Source organism: Saccopteryx leptura, chromosome 13 (genome assembly GCF_036850995.1).
Source record: "Saccopteryx leptura isolate mSacLep1 chromosome 13, mSacLep1_pri_phased_curated, whole genome shotgun sequence".
NCBI classification, from domain to species: Eukaryota; Metazoa; Chordata; class Mammalia; order Chiroptera; family Emballonuridae; genus Saccopteryx; species Saccopteryx leptura.
Window position 1 is genome coordinate 56,759,252 of NC_089515.1, and position 20,673 is coordinate 56,779,924.

Here is a 20,673-nt window from a genome sequence, read left to right on the forward strand (position 1 = left end):
CTGTGGCCAGATCAGTCAGATGTGTCTGCGTCCCTGTTCCCTGCCACCTGCCAGTGCTTACCTGACCCTCAGGTATGCACCTGAGAGAAGCAGGTGTTGGGAAAGTTAAGTTCACGGTTAGCGTATTTTCAAGAAGTGTCGATAACCCACAGGAGATGTCAGTGAGTATGCGTGTGGTTTCTGGTTGCTTTCTCGTCTCCAACTGAACTCACCTGAGGGCTCCGTGTTGGGACACCATAATTTATCCTAGATCCCTCCGTCTTCAAATCCTGAGTGTGTTCTTATCGTCTTAGGACTAACTTTAAAATGATATGCACTGTTAACTTTAAAAGCATTTGCTGTAGACACTGTATTTAACTTAGAAGTGCCTTTGATGTTAATATTAAGGTATGAACAATACTGTTGAATATAATTGGTTTTTGAAATTAGGGAGTTAAAATCCCACTGCATATTAGAAAAGGGCTTTTCACACTGAGTTCATCCCAGGAGCCAGGAGTCTGTCTCCAAGGCCACTGTCATCCCTCAGAAGTCATGGCCGGCCTGTGGTGGTTGGCTGGGGGGGGAGGGGTGGTGCCTGCACAGAGGGGCCCCCCCCCCAGAAAGGGGCTCCTCCGTGTTTCCAGTGTGGCCGACTGTTGTTGGCACTTTCCCTGGAGAAAACTGATGAGGTCAGGGTCAGGTCACCTGCACAGAGGTCCCCCTCAGGCAGCTGTCTTCATGCTTAGGAGTGGAGAACAGGAATAAACATGTCCTTACAGCACTGCCATTTAATAGACAGCAAGAGGGCCCTCCACACACTTGGCCACAGCACCACGAGGGGACTGAGAAGCAGCAGTGTGTTCAAGTCTGGCTGTTACTTAATTCCTTAAACTGCCATCTATGCTTTAAAAGTCTATAGCAATGTCTGGTTAACTTAGGTCCTCTTCTAAACAAGTCTTTTAAAAAGTGTTCTACCTTTCCATGCAGTGCATAGCTGTTTCTATTTGAATTATCTGCCTTTTACAAGTTGTTTGATAATGCCTCTGGACTTCAGGGACACACGTTCCTACGTGGTGTCTTAGGAAATTCGTCCTGTGGGGTCAACCCAGCGTTTGTGCCAACATGCTGCCTAGAAAACAAAGGCTTTTCCCCAGTTTGCGTGACAGCGTTGTTGCCATCCAACGTTTCACAGTCCTTCCAGGAGACCAGTCCCGCTCCTCCAAACACCTCAGCGACGGTCCTGCCATCGGAAGTGTGCTGAAGGGTTCTCCCTCCTCATGAAGCTGCTTTCTTTCCACCACGACTTGTTCTCGGTGTGTTAACATTCGGAGAAGGTGGAGCGGTCTCTAATTTTCTTCCCTTCATACCTTTATTTCGACTCCTTTAGTAAGTTTTTGATTTACAAGCTGAAAAACGGTACTATGAATGCTATTTTCAGATAGGAAGTGTGCATATTTTTGTATGATCATCAGAGGTAGTGACGTGATGGTGGTTGTATGATTATTGTGCAACCGCTCACCGTGCGTAATAGGAGAAACAACTCTCAGCCTTATGTCCCAGCTGCTGCGCGGCTGCCCGGCCCCGCGGGCCGCATGGGGTCACCGTAGCAACAGTACCTGCAGGGGGCGTATGCTGTGCCCTACGGCTCAGACTCCAGCATTGACCTTACAGGTGTGTATACAATGTCTTACTGTTACTTTACGATGGAAACCAATTTTAAAACCAAAAATGTCTTAACTTTATTTAAGAAGTATGTTAGCTTGCGCTAACAGTGGGACCTAGTCACATTCACCACACCCCCCTGCGGAGGGAGGCGCCCGCTTGGACTGTGGTCACCTCTGGCAGCCAAACTTGAACTTGTAGAGAAAACTAAAACTTTTGTGCCTGAAACAGACCCTGGCTCGAGTTCAGGTAGGAGGAGCAGGAGGCGGCTTGTTGTCCAGCAGAGAGGAGTGTGAAGGAAATGCTGACCACTAAATAAAACTTCCCCAGCTGCCGGTTGTCGTTTCGCTGTGAAGTCACCACAAACACGTCGTGACTCCAGGGGCAAGGCCGTCTCCTGGCTGTCCCTGTGTGTGTGCGGGTGTGGCAGCTGTCTGCGTGCGTGTGTGTGTGTGTATGCGTGCGTGTGCGCGAAGCCCACCCAGCGTTCCTGCTACAGAAGTTGAGCAGTGACCACTGACCCTTCCCATACCCCTTCACAACTGGCTGTGGTGAAGGCCGCGGACCACGGCTGAACTTCTCATCCCACCTAATAAAAAGCTGAGAGCAATGTCTTTCTGATGTTCCAGGTCCCAGAGCTGGTCCCTGGGGACTGGGGCCCTGGCCCTGCCTGCTGGGCCCGTCCCTACACCTTCCCTACAGAGAACTGCCCTTGACCTAGTCATCAGGGCTGTTCCCAGAAAGGATGGGGACAGAGACTGTCCGCTCCTCTCGTGACTGAGGCCTGACCAATGTTATGAGGGACTTCAGGAGACTTGGATCTTCCTAAAGAAATCAGAATGTCAACTTCCCAAGCCTTCTCTGGGTCACCCTGAGACGGGAGTATGGAACAGCTGGCCGGGTCGAGCCTCACAGGAAAACGAGTGTTTTCAACAGAGAGGAATGGTGCACACTACTCCAAACGCTCGAGTCCCCTCCTAAGTCCAATCACATGGGTATATCTCCCATCACCCGCCATGTGGAACTGGGGCGGGTACCCAGGCCAGCACCAAGTCCACTATCCGCTTTCTTTCCGACAACAACAAAGTGCAAACTGAAGGTGACACCATCACTTGTCTGCTGCCGAGGCCCTCGGGTCCCGTACGGCAAGGCTCCCGCTGGCCTGTGGTGCTCAGCGCAGGCCTGAGCCCTTGGCCCCCGTGGCCGCCACGTTGCAGACCTCCACGTCGGCCCCTAGCCTCTGCAGCTCGTCCAGCCAGACCATCTGCTTGTGCGAGAGGCGGTCGTTGGGGCCCTTCACTTCCACCAGCTGGAGGAGAAGCAGAGTCGTCAGTGTCTGACGGAGACGGGACGGCCGCGTACTGGAGCCAGACAGCTCATGGCTGTGTACGCGGTTCGTCCTGCTGCGTCACGGCCCTGTGTAAAATGTCTGCTCGTAAACAGACACTATGAAGAGGACTAAACACAGGCCGCAGACCGGGATGACCTGTATCTAAAGGAGGGTGTGTGTCCACAATTCTTTTTTTTCAATCTCTAAACCTTACTAATCAACCAACCAACCTGCAGTGGGCAGCAGCTGGGCCTGCGACACGTGAGGTGCCCACTCGGGGAGCTTTGAGAATAGCTCCCCACCCTGGCCCCCTTGCGTGCGTGCCTACACAGTGCCTCCCCAAGGGGGCTGCCCCTGGTGACCTGCTTCCAACAGCAAAAGTGGTGGACGGTCACTTTCCAGGTCAGGTTAGAGGAGGTGGACTTCCACCTCGCTCACGCCGGCTGCTGTTGGGGACAGATGCCGGCGGAGCAGCTCACAGGCAAGGAATGGGGGACCCCTACCACCCAAGGAGCCTGCGCTCTGTCCAGCAGTGCTAGGGATTCCATCACACACAGCCGAGCATGGAGTGGCCAGGTGTGGCCTTGGGTGAAGGTGCTCATCAGACTGCACGTGGGACTGTCCACGGGCTCACTGACCTTGCAGCGGTGGTCCTGGGAGCTCCACACCACCAGGTCGGGCAGGCCCCCCCGGCAGTGCCGGTAGTCCACAGCCAGGCGCCGGCACACGCCACTCAGGATAGGGCCCCCCAAACAGGAAACCAGGTCCTGAGGACGATACACGGGTAACCAGCCGCTCCCCAGTAACCGAGGCCCTGAGGTGCCCTAGGGGTGGCTGGACGGGGTAACGGGTTCCAAAGACACCAGCTGTGGTTCTGCTGCTGGAACCACTGGCTGGAACCCCCGCAGCTCCGCTGGGCAGTCACCACACTGCTGCCCGCTGCCCGGCCTGGAACGGCTCGGGCAGGGGAAGAGGAGCTATGGGCAAGCCCTCAGAGCGTGACAGTGATGACATCGAGGCCACAGGGACAGGGGTAGCGTCTTTGCGGTCGGCCAGGGGAGGAGGCGTGACTGGGGCTCCTGTGCCTGACGTGCCCCCACTGGTGACTGGCATCGGGGCTGGGGGCTGTCATGAACAGGCATGCACACACAGACACGTGTACTTGTGTCCCGCATGCAGGCTCTCACCTGAGCTTGCTGCAGAGAAGCAAAGCGGTCCCAGCTGACGATGGATGCCGCGCGGCCCTCCTGGGCCTGCCAGGTGGCAGCCACCCAGGCCCGCAGGTGCTCGGTGGGGGCCCCGTGGATCTGCTGCAGCCTGGCCTCGATGGTGGGCCTCCTGCTCGCGAAGAAGCCATCCGTGCACAAGTCCAGCGGAAGTGCCTGCCAAGAACCGACACATCGGGGATGCTCAGAGCCCAGAGCTGGGGAGCGGCCCTGTCCTCAGGGGATGCGTAACAACCACATAATCCTACTGCAAGAGCAGCGTGTCACGCTGGTGAACTAAGTAGACAGACGTGACTAACAGCACCTGTCACAGCACCTGACACACCTGGACCCAGACAGGTGCTCAGCACAGGTCAAAGCCGCAGATACGCTCCTGCTTTGAATGGGAGGGTGAGGGTAGGTCAGTGGAACCAGCATGGTGACATAAAGGCCATTAGAGGCAGGTTTTGGGTGGCTGCAGACAGGTGGTCCAGGTGGGCATGACTCACCAATGTGCAGAAGTGTGTGCTCACCTACAGAACACAGGCCTGGGGCCTGGGAACCAGGCTGGTTACCTGGTAGGCGTTTCTGAAGACGTCTGGGACCCCGTCCATGAAGATGACGTCCCACAGGAGGAGGCCGTACAGGGTGGTGAAGGTGGACCCTTCCCCGTGGATTCCTAAGGCCCAGCACACAAGAACGGGCGGTTTCCCTTCTGTGGGAGCACCGTCACCGCGACCCGCCAGTCAGCTCGAAGGAGCCCACAGGACTATCCTGGACTCGAACACCATTTGCACGCCATTCCCAGCTCATTTTTAAATAGTGTGTGTCCCCCACAGGAGCCTCGCTAACCATGGGAACTAAAACGCTGTGCACCTGCTCTGGGTTCCTGATCCTTCTGCCTCCTTACAGCCACACCCAACGGCGAAGAGCCCCCTCCCATCTGACACAGCCTGGCCCAGGCCCCAAGCCCTGGGCTTGAACAATTTGTGGGCAACATGTCAGCTGCCTCCCTCCCATGTGACACTCAGAATGTGGGAGCAGCCGCGTCCCTGGGTCTGGGCCCCCCCACGCACCGCTCTGCACGGCTGAACGGAAGACCGTCTTTAACAGCCACGGTGGGTCCGATTCTCTCCCACACCCTCCCGGTCAGCAGTGTCTTCTGCAGGGGACTGGCGGGAGGCTGGCAGCTGACAGGGACCACGGGTGACCGGGTGGCCAGGACAGGACCCGGTGTTGGTTACCTTGGTCGAAGCCGCTGCGTCTGTAGTGGGCCAGTGCCAGCTCCTCCACAGAGCACAGGACTGTGGCGGGGGCGGGGGCCCCCCCGGCCTCCATCACAAACACTGACTTGCTCGTCCCGTGCTGCGGGCACAGCCGGCCTGTGATGGTCACCTGTGACGGCGGCAGGGGGCCGTCCGTGAGCCTCGCTGCAGCTGAGGGTTCAGACCGGACTGACGTCCTGAGAACAGTGTCCTACGTGCCCCAAACCCGCCCCTTCTCGGCAGCCGGAGGGCATGGGACCTGCCCGTGGCGCCTGCGAGGATGCGTCCCTAGGAAGCATGTGGACCCCAGAGCGGCTCTCCCGGTGCCCTGACCACAAAGGATAAACGGATCAAGGCTGTGAGCCTCTCACTTGGGGGTTTCCAGAAAGTCGCTCGACGCAGGGAAATGCCTGAGCAGACCCACTAGCCAGCCCAGCCCGAGGGGGGGACTGGTGTGAGAACAGAACTGTGGCCGAGCCACTGTCCTGAGGGAGCGCCGGTGGTCTGCGTTGAACGGGAGGTGACACTGAACATCACTCCCGGCTGGCTCAGGAACAGGATGCTGACTCACGTGTGTCACGTCCTGCACGGTGACTTCTGGCACCTGACGGAGGAGGTGCCGGTATCTCTGAGCGCTTGGGGACTCTCTCAGGCGCACGGCTCTCTGATAGAGTGACAGGCGATGTCCTGTCCGCACCTGGGGGTCTGCCAGCCCTTCTGCGATGCACTTGGCAGCCTAGCGAAGAACGTGGTCCCACATCAGGCCCCGGAGGGACCCTGTGGCCGCGTCCATCGATTCGTGCGACAGGAAACCCCACCGTTAGTCACTCAGTTTTTCTGATCAGCAGTGGACCAAGCAGCCCATGTGGATGTCCCTCTGGAATCACGGTTCCCAACTAAAAATGTCGGGAGCACCTCGGGCGTGCTCCGGACACAACTTCCCATCAGGTCTCGGCCGCTACACCCTTGGGGAGACCGAGAGCGCCCAGGCAGTGGCCAGAGCCCGTGGGGCCGGCACGGGGAGGGGCAGCAGGGCCGCTCCGGCGCAGCCTGGCCTGGTGGGAGCACCAGGCGGAAGGCAGGGAGGTGGAGAGCGTAGGAGGATGACGACGTTGTGCGCGTGGCCAGAGCTCCCTGGGAAGAGGCTGACAGAACTGAGGCCTCCCTCGCTCCACAGGCTCTGGGACTCGGCCTCCTCCGGGGACACGTGTCAACACTCCTGTTGGAACCCGGGTGAGGGCACAGCGGTCCCCTCCTCTGAACCTCATGACATGAAAGAGGCGCAGCCTCCCGGGCGGGCTGCTCCCCCTGCGGTTTTTGCTGCATGACACCACGGGGTGAGAGCACCCCACCCTCCTCTGCTCCCCTCCACAGTCCACAGCCTGTCACACGTCCACAGCCCGGGTCCGTTTTCCAGCCTGACGTCACCTGGTTCCCTTGCTGAACTACCTGCCGGGAGAACAAAAGCTCCCAGAGGCACTGCCCCTCCATCCATGGCAAGTGCCAGGCTGCCATGGAGACGGGGACTCAGGCGGCCACACAAAGGGCCACTGCGGCGCGGGCTCAGCTGCCTCTGCCTTCACCGGCCCCGTAACGCTTGGCCACAGGGTGTCCCTAATGGGGCCCCGTGACTCCCCAGATCCCTGTCACGGAGAACAGCAGCGCTCGGGAGCAGAGCACGGCACCCCCCAGAGTGCAGCGTCCCCCAGGAAACACCTGTAACAAGACGCCTTGCAGCAACCTCACTACCTGGGGGCCCCTGCACCTGTCAACAAAGCCACCATTTCCAAAACCAAAAGCACCGTCTGGAAAGCGCCTACTGGGGGTGGAGATGCCTCCTGCCCCTGGCCCCTCAGGCCTAGGTGAAGTCCAGCATCCCAGCACAGGTCAGCGGCCAGCCCTGTTCCCAAATCAGTGACCATGGGGCGGAAGGAAGTCTCCCACCCCCATCGCCACGCTTGTGTTAGTGACCTTGTTAAAAATGTCCTTATTACAGCCCGACGTTTAAGGTGTCCACAGTTACCGAGTACCAACCGGTTCGAGGCGTTTCAGGTGCTGGTGGAGGTTGAGTGCCAGCCTGTCCCACCAGCGGCCCCTGCGGTCAGGACAGTAGACTGTCTGGGACAAGAGCTCCTCCAGTTCCTGGACCGCCTCCTGTTGCAACAGTGGAAGGAGCTCGTTAGTCACACACCAGACTGGCAACATGTATTCAGAGCGGAGCTTCCTGTCCCCAGTAAGGCGAGGACGACCCCTAGAGTGGGCCGAAACACACCGGGGCATCCTCGTCAGCTCACAGGTCAGCTGTCCGCCTGCAGCCATGTCCCACTCCCCCGGGAGGCAGCTGGGGCCCACGGGAAGTGTCCGTGGGAAATGTCAAGAGCTTGCTGGACCCCCCTGCGCAGCTCGCCGCGGACACATCCCCAGAAAGCCGGGTGAACGTCTGTGTCCTCACCCTGTACATGTGGAGTCTCTGCAGGACTTCCACAGCCCGGGACCGAATCCTCGTGTACATCCACCCCACGGTGAAACGCCGCAGGAAGAGCGGCAGAGTCTCGTGGTACCTGAAACAGGGGTTTGGTGTGCGCACCGTGAGACGTCCTCAGCAGTGAGGGGAGAACCGGACGCCTGTCTTCTCAACAGGTGTGTCCTCCACACCATCGCCGCGTGCTCCCGGGCGGCACCAGCTCCCGGACCACGGAGCGCAGCGGGACGGGAACAGACGGTCGGATCCTCAGAGGCACGGCAGCCGACCACGGCCCTCAGACCGAACCCGGGGCTGGCCACTGGACCTTTTGCATTGTGCACACTAATTGCGGTTTCCCCGTCTTTCAATGGTCAAAATAAGCCAGAAGGAGAATGAGTCCATCCCAGAAGAGAGGCCTCCCCACCTGTTACGCAGCAAGCTACCGTGTCTCCCCATGTATCAGACGCACACTTTTCTGAAAAATTTGGGGTCTAAAAACTAGGTGCATCTTATACAGTGGTTGTAGATTTATTTTTTTACTTGCATTTCCCACTTTTTCGTGTGGATGAGGAGTTGTATGAATTTCCTGATGAATAAAACTTAAGTTCTATAACTTTGTGTAATACATTTTTTTTCAAATTTTGGGCCCCAAAATAAAAGTGCGTCTTATACATGGGAGCATCTTATATGTGGGGAAATGCGGTAACTCCCTGGCTATGACATCTTGTCTTTTTTAAAAGGAATAAAGTCACCTACTAACTCCTCCGGCCTGAGAAATGTGAACACGTTTACTGAAATCCTCTGAAGCAGACCCAACACATATGCATGTCACAGTGTACACCAGGGCGACACTGGTCACCTGGTTTCTAGAAGGGCCTCTAAGGAAATGGTTCCTTCTTCTGTCTGAATTACAGGATACTCCCAAACAAAATACAGACAAAACATTCAGTCACACCGCCCCCCCCCCGCCCAAACAGTCAACGCCATTTCCTGGCGATGGCTCTTAAGTCAATATTATTTTCATAAACATTTCCTAAACGTTCCTTTTGGAAGATGTATTTAATAACACTAATTTTCTCACCACCATGTAACAATAAAGGAAAAATTTCTTATATGTGGGGTATGTTTATTTATCCCACAAATAAAAGAAAATGAAAGATCGTGTGCTGTGTCCTTGAAATTTGGAAGATGTCCAATTCAGTTTTCTTTCTCAGAACACCTATACTTGAATTTCTACTGAGAGACCGCATCTGCTGTGCTTCCCACAATGCCCGTCTGCTCCTGGGCCCCCCCCCCCAAGGTCAATTCAGCTAGCCGGTCAGGGCAGCCAGCACACCCACGGGTGGCCAGCGGACAGCCCCCCGTATGCCCACTTTTCCCTGAATTCTATGAAATCCCCTCAGACTCAGGGCAGCCAGCACACCCACGGGTGGCCAGCGGACAGCCCCCCGTATGCCCACTTTTCCCTGAATTCTATGAAACCCCCTCAGACTCACAGACATTTCCTCCTGTCTCTACACAGCCCTCCAACTCTGTGCAAAACATCCAGGACGGTCACCTCCCCAGCAGTTTTGGCCACAGAGCAAAAGGAGAAAGTTCTTCATGAAGAAAATCACCATCACCCGGAGTGGCTGGAACAACTTCGTCAGTATGTCAGTTTTTACAGGCACCTAAAAACACCACCTCACCTCAGGGAAGGGTGGTTTCTCAGGGCGTCCCAGTCCCTCTTGGCACCCTGAGCCAGGGTGTGGGCTTCCTTCCAGCGGCCGCTGGCCATGGCGGCAGAAATGCTGCTCAGCGTGTGGGCGGCAGCTGCGTATCTGGAGAAAGAGCCCACGCCATCCGAGTTGCAGACCAGAAGGAGCCCTTACATAAAACATTCCCACATCCCACTAGTGCTAATGCAGAGGGCAGAAAGCATGCCTTTGAAAAAAACTAGAATAAAATTACCTAAATTGTATCCTACTAACAACTGAACCCGTAGCTTCATGGGAGCAGGCCATCACTAACACGGGAGGATAAAAGCATCACACCGTGTTAGGACATGATGTGTCCCGTCACATACGTGGAACCAGCGTCAGCTTCCCGGGGACTCTGAGGCCGAGCGCCCCGGCCCTGTGGGACCCCGCCCACTACGGCCCTCGGGGCTCTGGCCACAGAGATCCGACTTCCTCCAGCCCAGCAAGCTGTCCCCTTCCTCAGGGCCGTGTGCACGCTCCCGTGTCGCCTGGACATGGCCACCCAGACCTTTGCACAACTGCTTATTCTCCTGTCTCAACCCATGTCCTCTCTCCAGGGACACAGTCTGCCTGACTCTGCTACAAAGTGCGCCGTCTCCTTCCAGCCCCTCAGTTCTCATCTCCCATCTGCCCCGGGGGAGAGGCAGCCCCACCACGGTGAGATCCCATCCTGTCTGTGCGACAGCCCCCCCACCGTGACACCCAACGGTGCTCAACACGCACCTCACGGATACTGTTGAGTAAAGAAGAGAACGAGCAGTTATTTCAAGTAGAGAGAAGGGCAGAACATGTCCTCGGGCCTGGGACCACGTTACCAGGTGTTAGCAACTGCCCTTCCTCAAGTGTGCCAAGGCCAAACCCACTGACATATTAAGACCCTTTGAGTTTTAATTATTCTTTTTTTTTTTTTTTTTTTTTTTTTCATTTTTCTGAAGCTGGAAACAGGGAGAGACAGTCAGACAGACTCCCGCATGTGCCCGACCGGGATCCACCCGGCACGCCCACCAGGGGGCGATGCTCTGCCCATCCTGGGCGTCGCCATGTTGCGACCAGAGCCACTCTAGCGCCTGGGGCAGAGGCCACAGAGCCATCCCCAGCGCCCGGGCCATCTTTGCTCCAATGGAGCCTCGGCTGCGGGAGGGGAAGAGAGAGACAGAGAGGAAGGAGAGGGGGAGGGGTGGAGAAGCAGATGAGCGCTTCTCCTGTGTGCCCTGGCCGGGAATCGAACCCGGGTCCTCCGCACGCTAGGCCAACGCTCTACCGCTGAGCCAACCGGCCAGGGCTAATTATTCTTATTACCTTCAGCATACCTTACTTTCTAAAAAACAGGGTATGGTTTATTTATTTATTGTTTTTGTATTTTTCTGAAGTGAGAAGCAGGGAGGCAGACAGACTCCCGCATGCGCCCGACTGGGATCCACCCGGCATGCCCACCAGGGAGCGATGCTCTGCCCATCTGGGGTGTTGCTCTTGCAACCAGAGCCATTCTAGCGCCTGAGGCGGAGGCCATGGAGCCATCCTCAGCGCCCGGGCAAACTTTGCTCCAATGCAGCCTTGGCTGTGGGAGGGGAAGAGAGAGAGAGAAAGGAGAGGGGAAGGGTAGAGAAGCAGATGGGCGTTTCTCCTGTGTGCCCTGGCCAGGAATCGAACCTGGGTCTTCCACACGCCAGGCTGACACTCTACCACTGAGCCAACTGGCCAGGGCTAAGAGTGTGCTTTATTTTTTCCTTCCTATCTCTATACTCAACTTTTGAACTTGTCAGCCATGGTTCTGTCAATCATAGAATTAAAAGGTAATCTTAAGCTGTAATGGTAATTACCACACTAAGAAATATGAAACAACCCCCACAGTTGAGGCTCTCAGCTCTTCGCGGGCAGCCACGTGTATGTGTAGGAATACCTGTGACTACCCCCCTTCTACAGGTGAGGAAACGGGCAGAGTGGCATCACGACTCATTGGTCTAGACTGGAACTTGGCTGCCAAGTTCAGGCTCACAAAAGAGCAAAGTATAGTCACTAAAAGTGAAAAGAGACAACTAAACACAGGGTAGGAGGAAATATTCGTCCTAGAAAATTCAACAAAAAAAGATTATTCCGGGTGAACACAAACAAGAGATTGAGCTTCCTGCCGCCTCATGCAAAATGGGCTAAAACCAGTTTATACCGACACTGCTTTGAAGCACTCATTTCAACAGCACTAGACTAGACAACAAACGACTTTCCTGAAATCAGATACCAGACTCGAGTTCAGCTCATTTGAGTCATAAACCTCAAATGAGGGATCAGAAGTAACATTTTAGGAAATTCAAATTTATTTTTCTTTTTTATTTTATAGGAAATGCAAGTTGGTTTTTTTTTTTCCTAATTTTTATTTATTGATTTTAGAGAGACAAGAACATTGACCTGTTCCTGCATGTGTCCCAATCGCCACGCAAACCAGCAACTTCTGCCTAGCAGGATGACGCTCTAACCAACCCAGCTATCCGGCCAGAGCAAGTATTTTTGTACTGTAATACCTATACCATTTGTTATTGAAACCTGCATTTGCTACTCAAACCAAATGTCCACTGAGTCTGTGTACAGATGGGTGAAAATTTCTAACCTGTCAGATATATGAGTCAGGTACAGGTACTGAGGTTGGCATTGGCTTTAGCTGAAGCGTTATTGTGAGAACGTTCATCTTCATTCAAACTCATTCATGCCGAGGGCGTACTCACGAGGCAGGTGTGTTCAGGTGCCTACATTTTTTTTTTTTTTTTTGTATTTTTCTGAAGTGAGAAGCAGGGAGGCAGAGAGACAGACTCCCACATGCGCCCGACCGGGATCCACCCGGCACACCCACCAGGGGGTGATGCTCCGTTGCAACGGGAGCCATTCTAGCCTGAGCCATCCTCAGCGCCCGGGCCAACTTTGCTCCAATGGAGCCTTGACTGCGGGAGGGGAAGAAAGAGACGGAGAGGAAGGAGAGGGGGAAGGGTGGAGAAGCAGATGAGCGCTTCTGTGTGCTCTAGATGGGAATTGAACCTGAGACCCTCACTCGCCGGGCCAACGCTCTACTGCTGAACCAACCAGCCAGGGCCAGATGCCTACATTTTTAAAAGCGCTCCCTGCCGGAGTTCTCTGGGAACATATGCCAGGGGAAATGTTTGCAGCTCTGACCTGAAACTCACTGGTATTGGCAACTGTCACTGAAGCACGTTTCTGCATTCTCTTTATAGTCTCAGACATGTATCCACATCAGGCAGGAAGATAACAAAATAACTGTTCTATGAATTTACGTTTCTACCACGTTTGGAAAGAAAACCATGAAATACTATAGTTCTCGCGAGTTTACAGACACGTAGCTGTGACAGCAAGCTACTGTGACCTGACCTGATGAGGTCGTCCCTGTCCTGGAAGACACGGGTGCTCCGGTTGACAGTGTACTGAGGAAACGCCACTCGGCCAAGCCTGACCAGCAGCACAGTGGACAGCTGGCCCTGCCCGCCACAGGCAGCCTCCTCCTCCTCCAGGTCCTCGGTCAGGGAGAAGAGCAGCAGAGCGCGGGAGAACACAGCCCGCGGGCCCGCACACAGCCGCAGCGAGCCGCCCGCCAGGTCCTTGGCCCTGAGGAAGAGACGCCAGACGAGAAGTCACCTTCCTGTTTTTAAGCTACTAGGTGTCAGATTTTACAAATGACTTCCAGAGAGAATAAAGACGAGGGGACGTTCATTATTCTAAGCCGCAAGGAACTCAACCCCTTACGTCCTGCAAGAGCGGTAGCTGAGACCACGTTTTTCTCGAGTAACAAAAGACTGGAATGTACAGAAGGCCCAGCACCCGCACCCCCGCGCCTCCCGGTCTCCCTGGGTCTAGACAAGCACGCGGTGTCACAGGGCTGTGACGCCAGAGCCAGGAAGGCACGGGCTGTCGGCGGGAAGACGCTGCCACCTGCGCAGGCTAATCGCTAAGGGACCCCCGGGGACAGCTCCGAAGCACACACGCATCACAGGCGCACCGAGAGTCTGCGCGTCTTTATGTAACAAGAGCCAGCAAACCTTTGCAACATCACTGCCCCGACGCCAGGCGGGCTCCTGCCCCACATGCAGACCGAGGGCTGGCGGGCCAGTCTGAGCAAGGCCTCCACCAGCTGCTGTTTCTGCCGGTGGCTCACCACGCGGAAGGTCTTCGCCAGGGCCCTCAGTTCAGGGACAGAGAGGAGCTCAAGCACGTCAGGGAGGTCTTGCAACTCTGATTCTGGAAAAAAAATTTTTTTAATAGTTTTAAAGAATTTTAGCCTTTTTCTAGTTTTATTTATTTGCTTTAAGGAACTGCAGGTGAAATGCAGTTCTACTGTGGAAATCTCAACTAGTTTGCCAAAGCAGTTACTAAAGGGTACGAAAGAGAGGTAACTCAGAAAGCGGTAACAGAACTCCTCGCGAAGGAGGAAAGGAAAACCTGCATAAAACAAAGACGTGTGGGCGCCCGTCTTAAAAGCTCACTGGTGCCGTTGCTGTCTTTCGAATTACAGACCCTCCCACTGGACCGCTGGGAGCGCGTCCGAGCCAGCCACCATCGCTGTCCCCTGCTCGGGCCCTCCGCGGGCTCTCTCACTCTCCATCCACGTCCGTGTCATGGCTGTGGACCCAGACACGTTCCTGACCACCAGCTGGGCCGCAGCAGACCTGCCGGCCCCACTGGAGGCACCTGCAGCTTCGGGCAGTGCCCCCTCCAGGAGGTGCCTCTGGGCACACCTTGGTGCCAGGAACATTCTACAGCCCTGGAGCCCTGCAGTGAACCACCAAGCCCTGCCCACAGCACCTCACCTCCCAGCATGACAAACAAGCAGATACGTGAACGTCAAGCGGGGGCAACGGCCACCAAGCAAAACAGACCCGGGAGAGGCCGGGTGACGTGGCCGTGAGGCTGGACCTTCAACAGCATGCTCATGTGGTCACAGGGCGGAGCTGGAGGAAGTGAGGGTGACCCCTGTGGCAGCAAGTACCAGGCTGTGACAGGCATGCACTGGGCGTGCGGAAGAACAGGGACAGCAGAGTGGCCGCAGCAGTGAGCTGAGGGACGCAGCGCCAGACGCACAGGGCCGTGTGGATCACAGGCCGGACGGGGACTTGACCCCGTGTGACCGTGAGCCACTGGGGTTTCAGTTTGCTGCTTCTAGGTTACTGAAAGGCAGGTCAGGGCTCACCTGACACAGTCACCGGGCATGCCTGTTAAGGGTGAGGTGAAGATCTCTGGAACCTGCACCAGATCTTGTGGTCACGTGGGGCCCGACCCTCCCAGGGGACCCCGAGGGCACTGCCATGCGGGCAGCCCTGCCCCTCCCAGGGGACCCCGACAACACTGCCATGCGGGCAGCCCCGGCCCCCCCAGGGGACCCCGACGGCACTGCCATGCGGGGAGCCCTGCCCCCGACGGCACTGCCATGCGGGCAGCCCCAGCCCCCCCAGGGGACCCCGACAACACTGCCATGCGGGCAGCCCCGGCCCCCCCAGGGGACCCCGACAACACTGCCATGCGGGCAGCCCCGGCCCCCCCAGGGGACCCCGACGGCACTGCCATGCGGGCAGCCCCGGCCCTCCCAGGGGACCCCGAGGGCACTGCCATGCGGGCAGCCCTGCCCCTCCCAGGGGACCCCGACGGCACTGCCATGCGGGCAGCCCCGGCCCTCCCAGGGGACCCCGAGGGCACTGCCATGTGGGCAGCCCTGCCCCTCCCAGGGGACCCCGACGGCACTGCCATGCGGGCAGCCCTGCCCCTCCCAGGGGACCCCGAGGGCACTGCCATGCGGGCAGCCCTGCCCCTCCCAGGGGACCCCGACGGCACTGCCATGCGGGCAGCCCTGCCCCTCCCAGGGGACCCCGAGGGCACTGCCATGCGGGCAGCCCTGCCCCTCCCAGGGGACCCCGAGGGCACTGCCATGTGGGCAGCCCTGCCCCTCCCAGGGGACCCCAACGGCACTGCCATGCGGGCAGCCCTGCCCCTCCCAGGGGACCCCGACAGCACTGCCATGTGGGCAGCCCTGGCCCGTGCAGGGTGCTGGGTCCCACCGCCTGACCCGGCCCCGCCCTGAGCGCTTACACGCCTCTCCATCTGTCTCCCTGTCCCCACAGCCTCCGGCCCACCAGCCCCCAGCCTCCTGCACTGGCTGTGTCCACGTCAGACTCTGCCTCAGGAAAACCTGCTCTCCCTCGATTGGCCTATTTCCCCTAAACCACCAGCACCTCGAACCCAAGACTGACATGTGTCCTCTGCTCATACCTAAGTGCCCCACACAGCATGTGCTCAGTCAGGGGGCACTGGGTGGCGCTGGGAAGGTAAGCAGGGTGACCTGCCACTCACAGGGGCTTCTATCAACTAAGCAACCCCTGAGGCAATCATCTGCAAACTGAGGTGTGCATGTGCGTGTGTGTGCATGCATGCGCTTGTGAGGGGGTTAAGGTTTCTATAGGCAACATGAGCATCAAACAAACCGCTTTATTCCATTGTAACCTGAGGAATCTGCGTGAGATGAGGACACTCTTGCTGGAAGGAGACTGCTGAGGAACCGGAGTGGCCCGTCCCCACCCCTGTCCCTAAGAGGCTGCGGGTCCTAAACCTGTGACAGTCAAGGACATGAGAGAGATGCCCTTTCGCTGTCCTGGCCGCCTTCCCCCGGAGGTGAAGAGCAGCGTCCTGTCACAGGGAGGATTTCTGTCCTGAGATTAAACACTCAGCGTAGGAAACGCACACAGTTGCTCTTGATGGAGCACGCACCAGGACATGGCACCACATCCTGCAGAAACATGGTCCTCCACATACCATTCTCACCTTCTGCTGCTGTCAGCAGAGCCTACCTGTCTGCAGAAAGTGGGCTTGCCGCAGTTCTTCGACCACAGGCGTTAGGTCTGGGGCGATCTCTTCATATTCCAGTTTATTCACCTTAATCCAGCTGAATTTACGTTGGAAAAGCCTTACATACAGCTTCTGACCACTATCTGGAATCAGAAAAATGGGGGAGGGGGGAATATCATCTTTCTTCTCCAAAACAACATGCAGTACAGACACCATTTACTTTTTAAAACCGTGGAAACATACGCTCTCATCAGAAATACATATAGGTATCCTCAACTGATCTTCCAAGAAAATCTTTTCTTCCCCCATGGGAGCTGTAGCTTTTTTCAGATGGAAAGTCCCTGTGGAGACTGTCTCCCTGCTTTTTCAGATGGAAAGTCCCTGTGGAGACTGTCTCCCTGCTGTGTGTGCCTGTCACCGAGGACAGCAAGCACACCCAGGACGCAGGGCCCAGGGCCAGTTCTGCCGCTGTGAGTTGTGTGAAAGTCGCTGCACCGTACTGAGACTCCATCTTCTCTTCTATGATAGGACGGGGTGGCAGATGACACTGACACCATCTCCCCAAGGCTGGTGGAGAGCTTAAAGGTGAGACCTTCAACGACTGGCCTGTGAGCCATTAAAGAAGTCCCAGCGTCGACCCCTGCACAAGTTCTGAGCACCAAGTTCATGACTGTCTTGCCACCATTCCCCACCCGCGCAGAGAAGCCGGACCTAGATTCCCAGGTACTTTGTTCTCTGCTTTCCACTTAATATGCGTCCCTCCATTTCTGATTGAAAATAATTTCAACCAAAAGAGTTTTCAAAACGTGTCCAGCTCTGGGAAGGCAGCCTTCTCTGTGGTCGCAGCCAAGCTGTTCAACCTTCTGGGCCTCTGTTGCCCTGTGCCCGGAATATTATGAAATTTCTGCCAACTCTAGCAGGGTAGAATTTTATTTTTTAAATGTCCAACATTTTTTTTAAGAGGCTAGAGGCTAAATGAAGCATTGGGCAGCAACTACGATCACACACACACACACAGACTGTAAAGGCATCTCCGTGGAGAACCCTGCAAAGGAGGTGTAGAATGCATTCTGGGAAAACGGTCCTACTTCCCAATGAGACGGACACCCAGAGCCCCCAGCTGCTCAAACGCGTGTCTGCACCAAGACAACCAGCACCCAACCAGAGACGCAGGCCACTCTGGACAGAAGAGCCCGTGGGTGGCGTCCCGTCCACGGCCCGGCGAGAACGCACAGGCAGAGATGGAGGCAGAGATGGAGGCCGCGTGGACATGAATGCGGCTGACTGGGCCCAGGGCTGCTCACACGCAAAAAACACGAGGAACTCCATAGTAACTCCATCGCATGAACTTAAAACAAAGACCTTTCCCTTACACGTTGATAGTACTGTTAGGATTTTTAAAAAACAGACTGAGGAGTAAGACCCAGCGCCGTCTCACCTGAGGCCAGTGTGACCCCCGAGCAAGCTTTTCCTGCCTCGGGAGGGATGTGGTCCCATCGGGCCATTCAGACAGGCAGGGCCGCTGTCACAAAGGTGGCTTTTGTTCCAAACCTGGGCCTCTGGCTGACAGCCACCCCCGGCTGCCAAGGAGCTGAGGCATGGGCTCATATTTTTAAATGGACCAATTTAGCCCGAGTTTCCATTTCCTCCACACCCAGACTTTAAGAGGCCGAGTCCGGGAACCTAAAATATTGTTGGGGTGGGGTGGGGGTGGTTAGAATATGTCTCAATACACCTTCGTTTGTTTTTTCCTGTTACTTCCTTTTGCTTTCATTTTTTTTTTTGAGGGAAGGTTGAGCAGAAACAAGACGACCTACCTGTGACCCAAATGGTGCACTCAAAATGCAGAGCACGCTTTTCTAAGTCGGACTGCATTTTTTTTAACCTAGAGGAAGTTGTTTTACAGTGATCAATAATGTCAACGGGCTCTGCGACTTTATAATGAAACCAATCTCACCATGGACTCATAGATGGAAACAAGAGTTAAGTTCCAACCAATGTTAGAACAGAAAGATGTTGAATGAACGTCCCTCAAGGACCCGCTCTGCACAGAGAAAGGCAGGAGACAGCAAGAGCAGACACCGCAGAGCACACAATCCTGTGTCTGTGCCACACGCACATCATTCCCTAAGGCAGGCATCCCCAAACTACGGCCAGCGGGCCACATGCGGCCCCCTGAGGCCATTTATCCGGGCCCCACCACACTTCTGGAAGGACACCTCTTTCATTGGTGGTCAGTGAGAGGAGCATAGTTCCCATTGAAATATTGGTCAGTTTGTTGATTTAAATTTACTTGTTCTTTATTTTAAATATTGTATTTGTTCCCGTTTTGTTTTTTTACTTTAAAATAAGATATGTGCAGTGTGCATAGGAATTTGTTCATAGTTTTTTTTATAGTCCGGCCCTTCAACGGTCTGAGAGACAGTGAACTGGCCCCCTGTGTAAAAAGTTTGGGGACCCCTGTCCTAAAGGAACCCTGTAGAAGGCCGCTTGCCACCAGAAGCCCAGATGATTCTCAGGACCACACTGACTCCTTGTGGTCAGGAGATGACAGCCCGCCCCACCGTGGACCCGAATCAGGACCAGCACCAAACCGCGCGTGAGATACCTGACAACTGACGGAACCTAGTCACAATCCCCTTCTCCTGCTCGTCGAAGAGCGCCCTGTCGTCTTCGTTCTCAAACACGGCTCCCAGCACCACCAGGAAGCTCCAGAGGTAGTACGGCTGGCCAGGCGAGGCGGGGAGCAGCTCTCCCGGGGCACCCAGGCGTGACCCCGGCTCCGGCGGAACCCCGCAAGTGGTTTCATTCTTTGAGCCTCTGTCCCCTCCCAGAGGCCGTTTCTGGGTGTCACTGCGTTTAGAAGCGTCAGGGGCTGGGCTGTGGGGCTGGGCCTCCTGGCTGGAGAACGGTGTTTCAGCGTCCGAAGCTGCGGTCACCTGGACTTCTTCACCAACACCTGCCTCACGGTCTTCGGGCCCTTCCCCAGCTACCTGTTGGCTATGCTCATGCTCTGCAAGACTGTCCCCTGCAGCGGACTGTACTCTGTCCCCAGGAGGCGATTCTGGGGGTGGCACAGGAGCATCCCCGGGGAAGGCAGCGGGGTAGGTGGCTCGCCCAGAGTCCCCGGCAGGCTCTTGGTTTCTGGCTTCCCTTACTTGAGCGCCTTCTGCGGCCGTCTCCGTATTTTGTTCCCGAAGAGCATCATAGGCAAACAGGTTTTCCTTCTGAGAACTGTTCTCCAAACTCTGGTCGTGGTCCTCCACCTCCGAGCAGCTCTCCGTCCTGCACACCACGGCGGCAGCCGAGGAGCGCGGAGGGGGACGAGGGGCCGATTCCTCCTTCCTCCCGACCGCTCTCTGGGCCTCCAGGAGCCTTCGGAACTTGGACGACAGGCTCCCCAAGGGCACGACCGTAACGTCAGCCTGGGTCCGCTCGCCCCGCTGTCCGCAGGCCGCGCCGCCGTCCCCGGAGAAGTAGGGGCTGGTCTGCTTCTTGGAGCCCGTCTTTGCCGGGTCGCCCGGGTCGGGAGTGACGTGCGTCTTGGACGGTGGCGGCTTCTCTGGAGTGGCAGGGCCGGCGGCGACACCGGCCGGCGCCACGGGGGAGGCAGCGGGACCCGTGGGGGCGCTGCCGCCGGCGCACCTGTCGTCCAGGTGCCGGTTGAGGTCGTACCTGGCTACCAGGGCCCTGCACACGGGGCAGGCGAGCCGGGCCGGCGGCGCGTTCTGAAACAGCAGCACGATGGACCGGGACTTGTCCTTCTCGGCTCGGCGGCTCGATAGACTCCTCCGGGGCCTTTTCGCCGCGGGCGGTCCCGCTCCCGGCATCGTGGTGTCGGAAACGCGAGGCTCACGCGGCGGGACGGCGGGCGGCGCCCGGGGCCGGAGGCCTGCTGTCATCCCCCCGCTCGCCGCGGGCCCGCATGGCCCCCGCAAGGCGGACGCGTGCGGCCCGGACGGTCCGCGGGTCGGACCTGCTTTAGGACCCAGGGCAGCCCGTCTGCATGCCGGGGCTCGGGCGCCCCAGGGCACGCTGTCCGGCCGCCGCACAGCGCCGTTCCGGGGGCGGGGTCCCGTCCCGCTGGCCCGCCCGCGCACGCGCGCAGCGGGGCGCACACATGGCCCCGCCCCGCCTCCCGGCCGCCGCGCCTCCCAGCGGCCTCCGCGCGCTCAGGCATGCGCAGCCGATCCCCGCG

The 20,673-nt window shown here is 57.0% G+C and overlaps 1 protein-coding gene and 1 long non-coding RNA gene across 5 annotated transcripts; one reads left to right on the forward strand and one right to left on the reverse strand.

Annotated features, from left to right (window-relative positions):
* Positions 1-6: 6 nt before the first annotated feature.
* On the reverse strand, positions 7-20,580 carry FAN1 (FANCD2 and FANCI associated nuclease 1). 4 transcript variants are annotated; one of them, XM_066354540.1, is made up of 13 exons: positions 19,084-20,580; positions 16,478-16,618; positions 13,682-13,880; positions 13,017-13,250; positions 9,594-9,725; positions 7,894-8,002; positions 7,476-7,595; positions 6,013-6,177; positions 5,421-5,571; positions 4,752-4,855; positions 4,159-4,353; positions 3,610-3,738; positions 2,678-2,950 (listed from the first exon to the last, which is right to left on the reverse strand). In XM_066354540.1, the coding sequence occupies exons 1-13, from the start codon at positions 20,375-20,377 to the stop codon at positions 2,813-2,815; spliced, it is 3,111 nt and encodes a 1,036-aa protein (XP_066210637.1). In that variant the 5' UTR covers positions 20,378-20,580; the 3' UTR covers positions 2,678-2,812. The 4 variants fall into 4 exon arrangements, with proteins under 4 accessions (XP_066210636.1, XP_066210637.1, XP_066210638.1 ...); XM_066354541.1 differs by lacking the exon at positions 2,678-2,950 and adding an exon at positions 3,205-3,417; XM_066354539.1 differs by lacking the exon at positions 4,752-4,855 and having other exon boundaries at positions 7-2,950.
* LOC136384403 (uncharacterized) lies at positions 15,761-18,550 on the forward strand. Its single transcript, XR_010747601.1, has 3 exons — positions 15,761-15,958; positions 17,004-17,198; positions 18,268-18,550. It is a non-coding gene; the product is annotated as an uncharacterized lncRNA (long non-coding RNA).
* Positions 20,581-20,673: the final 93 nt, after the last annotated feature.

Bases quoted from the DNA above. Each gene is read 5' to 3' on its own strand.
- FAN1 (XM_066354539.1), bottom strand. From the start codon at position 20,377: ATGACAGCAGGCCTCCGGCCCCGGGCGCCGCCCGCCGTCCCGCCGCGT. The intron at 13,881-16,477 runs GTAGGCTCTGCT...TTTTTTTTCCAG, and splicing joins AGCCCACTTTCTGCAGACAG to AATCAGAGTTGCAAGACCTC. The intron at 8,003-9,593 runs GTGAGGTGGTGT...CCCCTGTTTCAG, and splicing joins AGAAACCACCCTTCCCTGAG to GTACCACGAGACTCTGCCGC.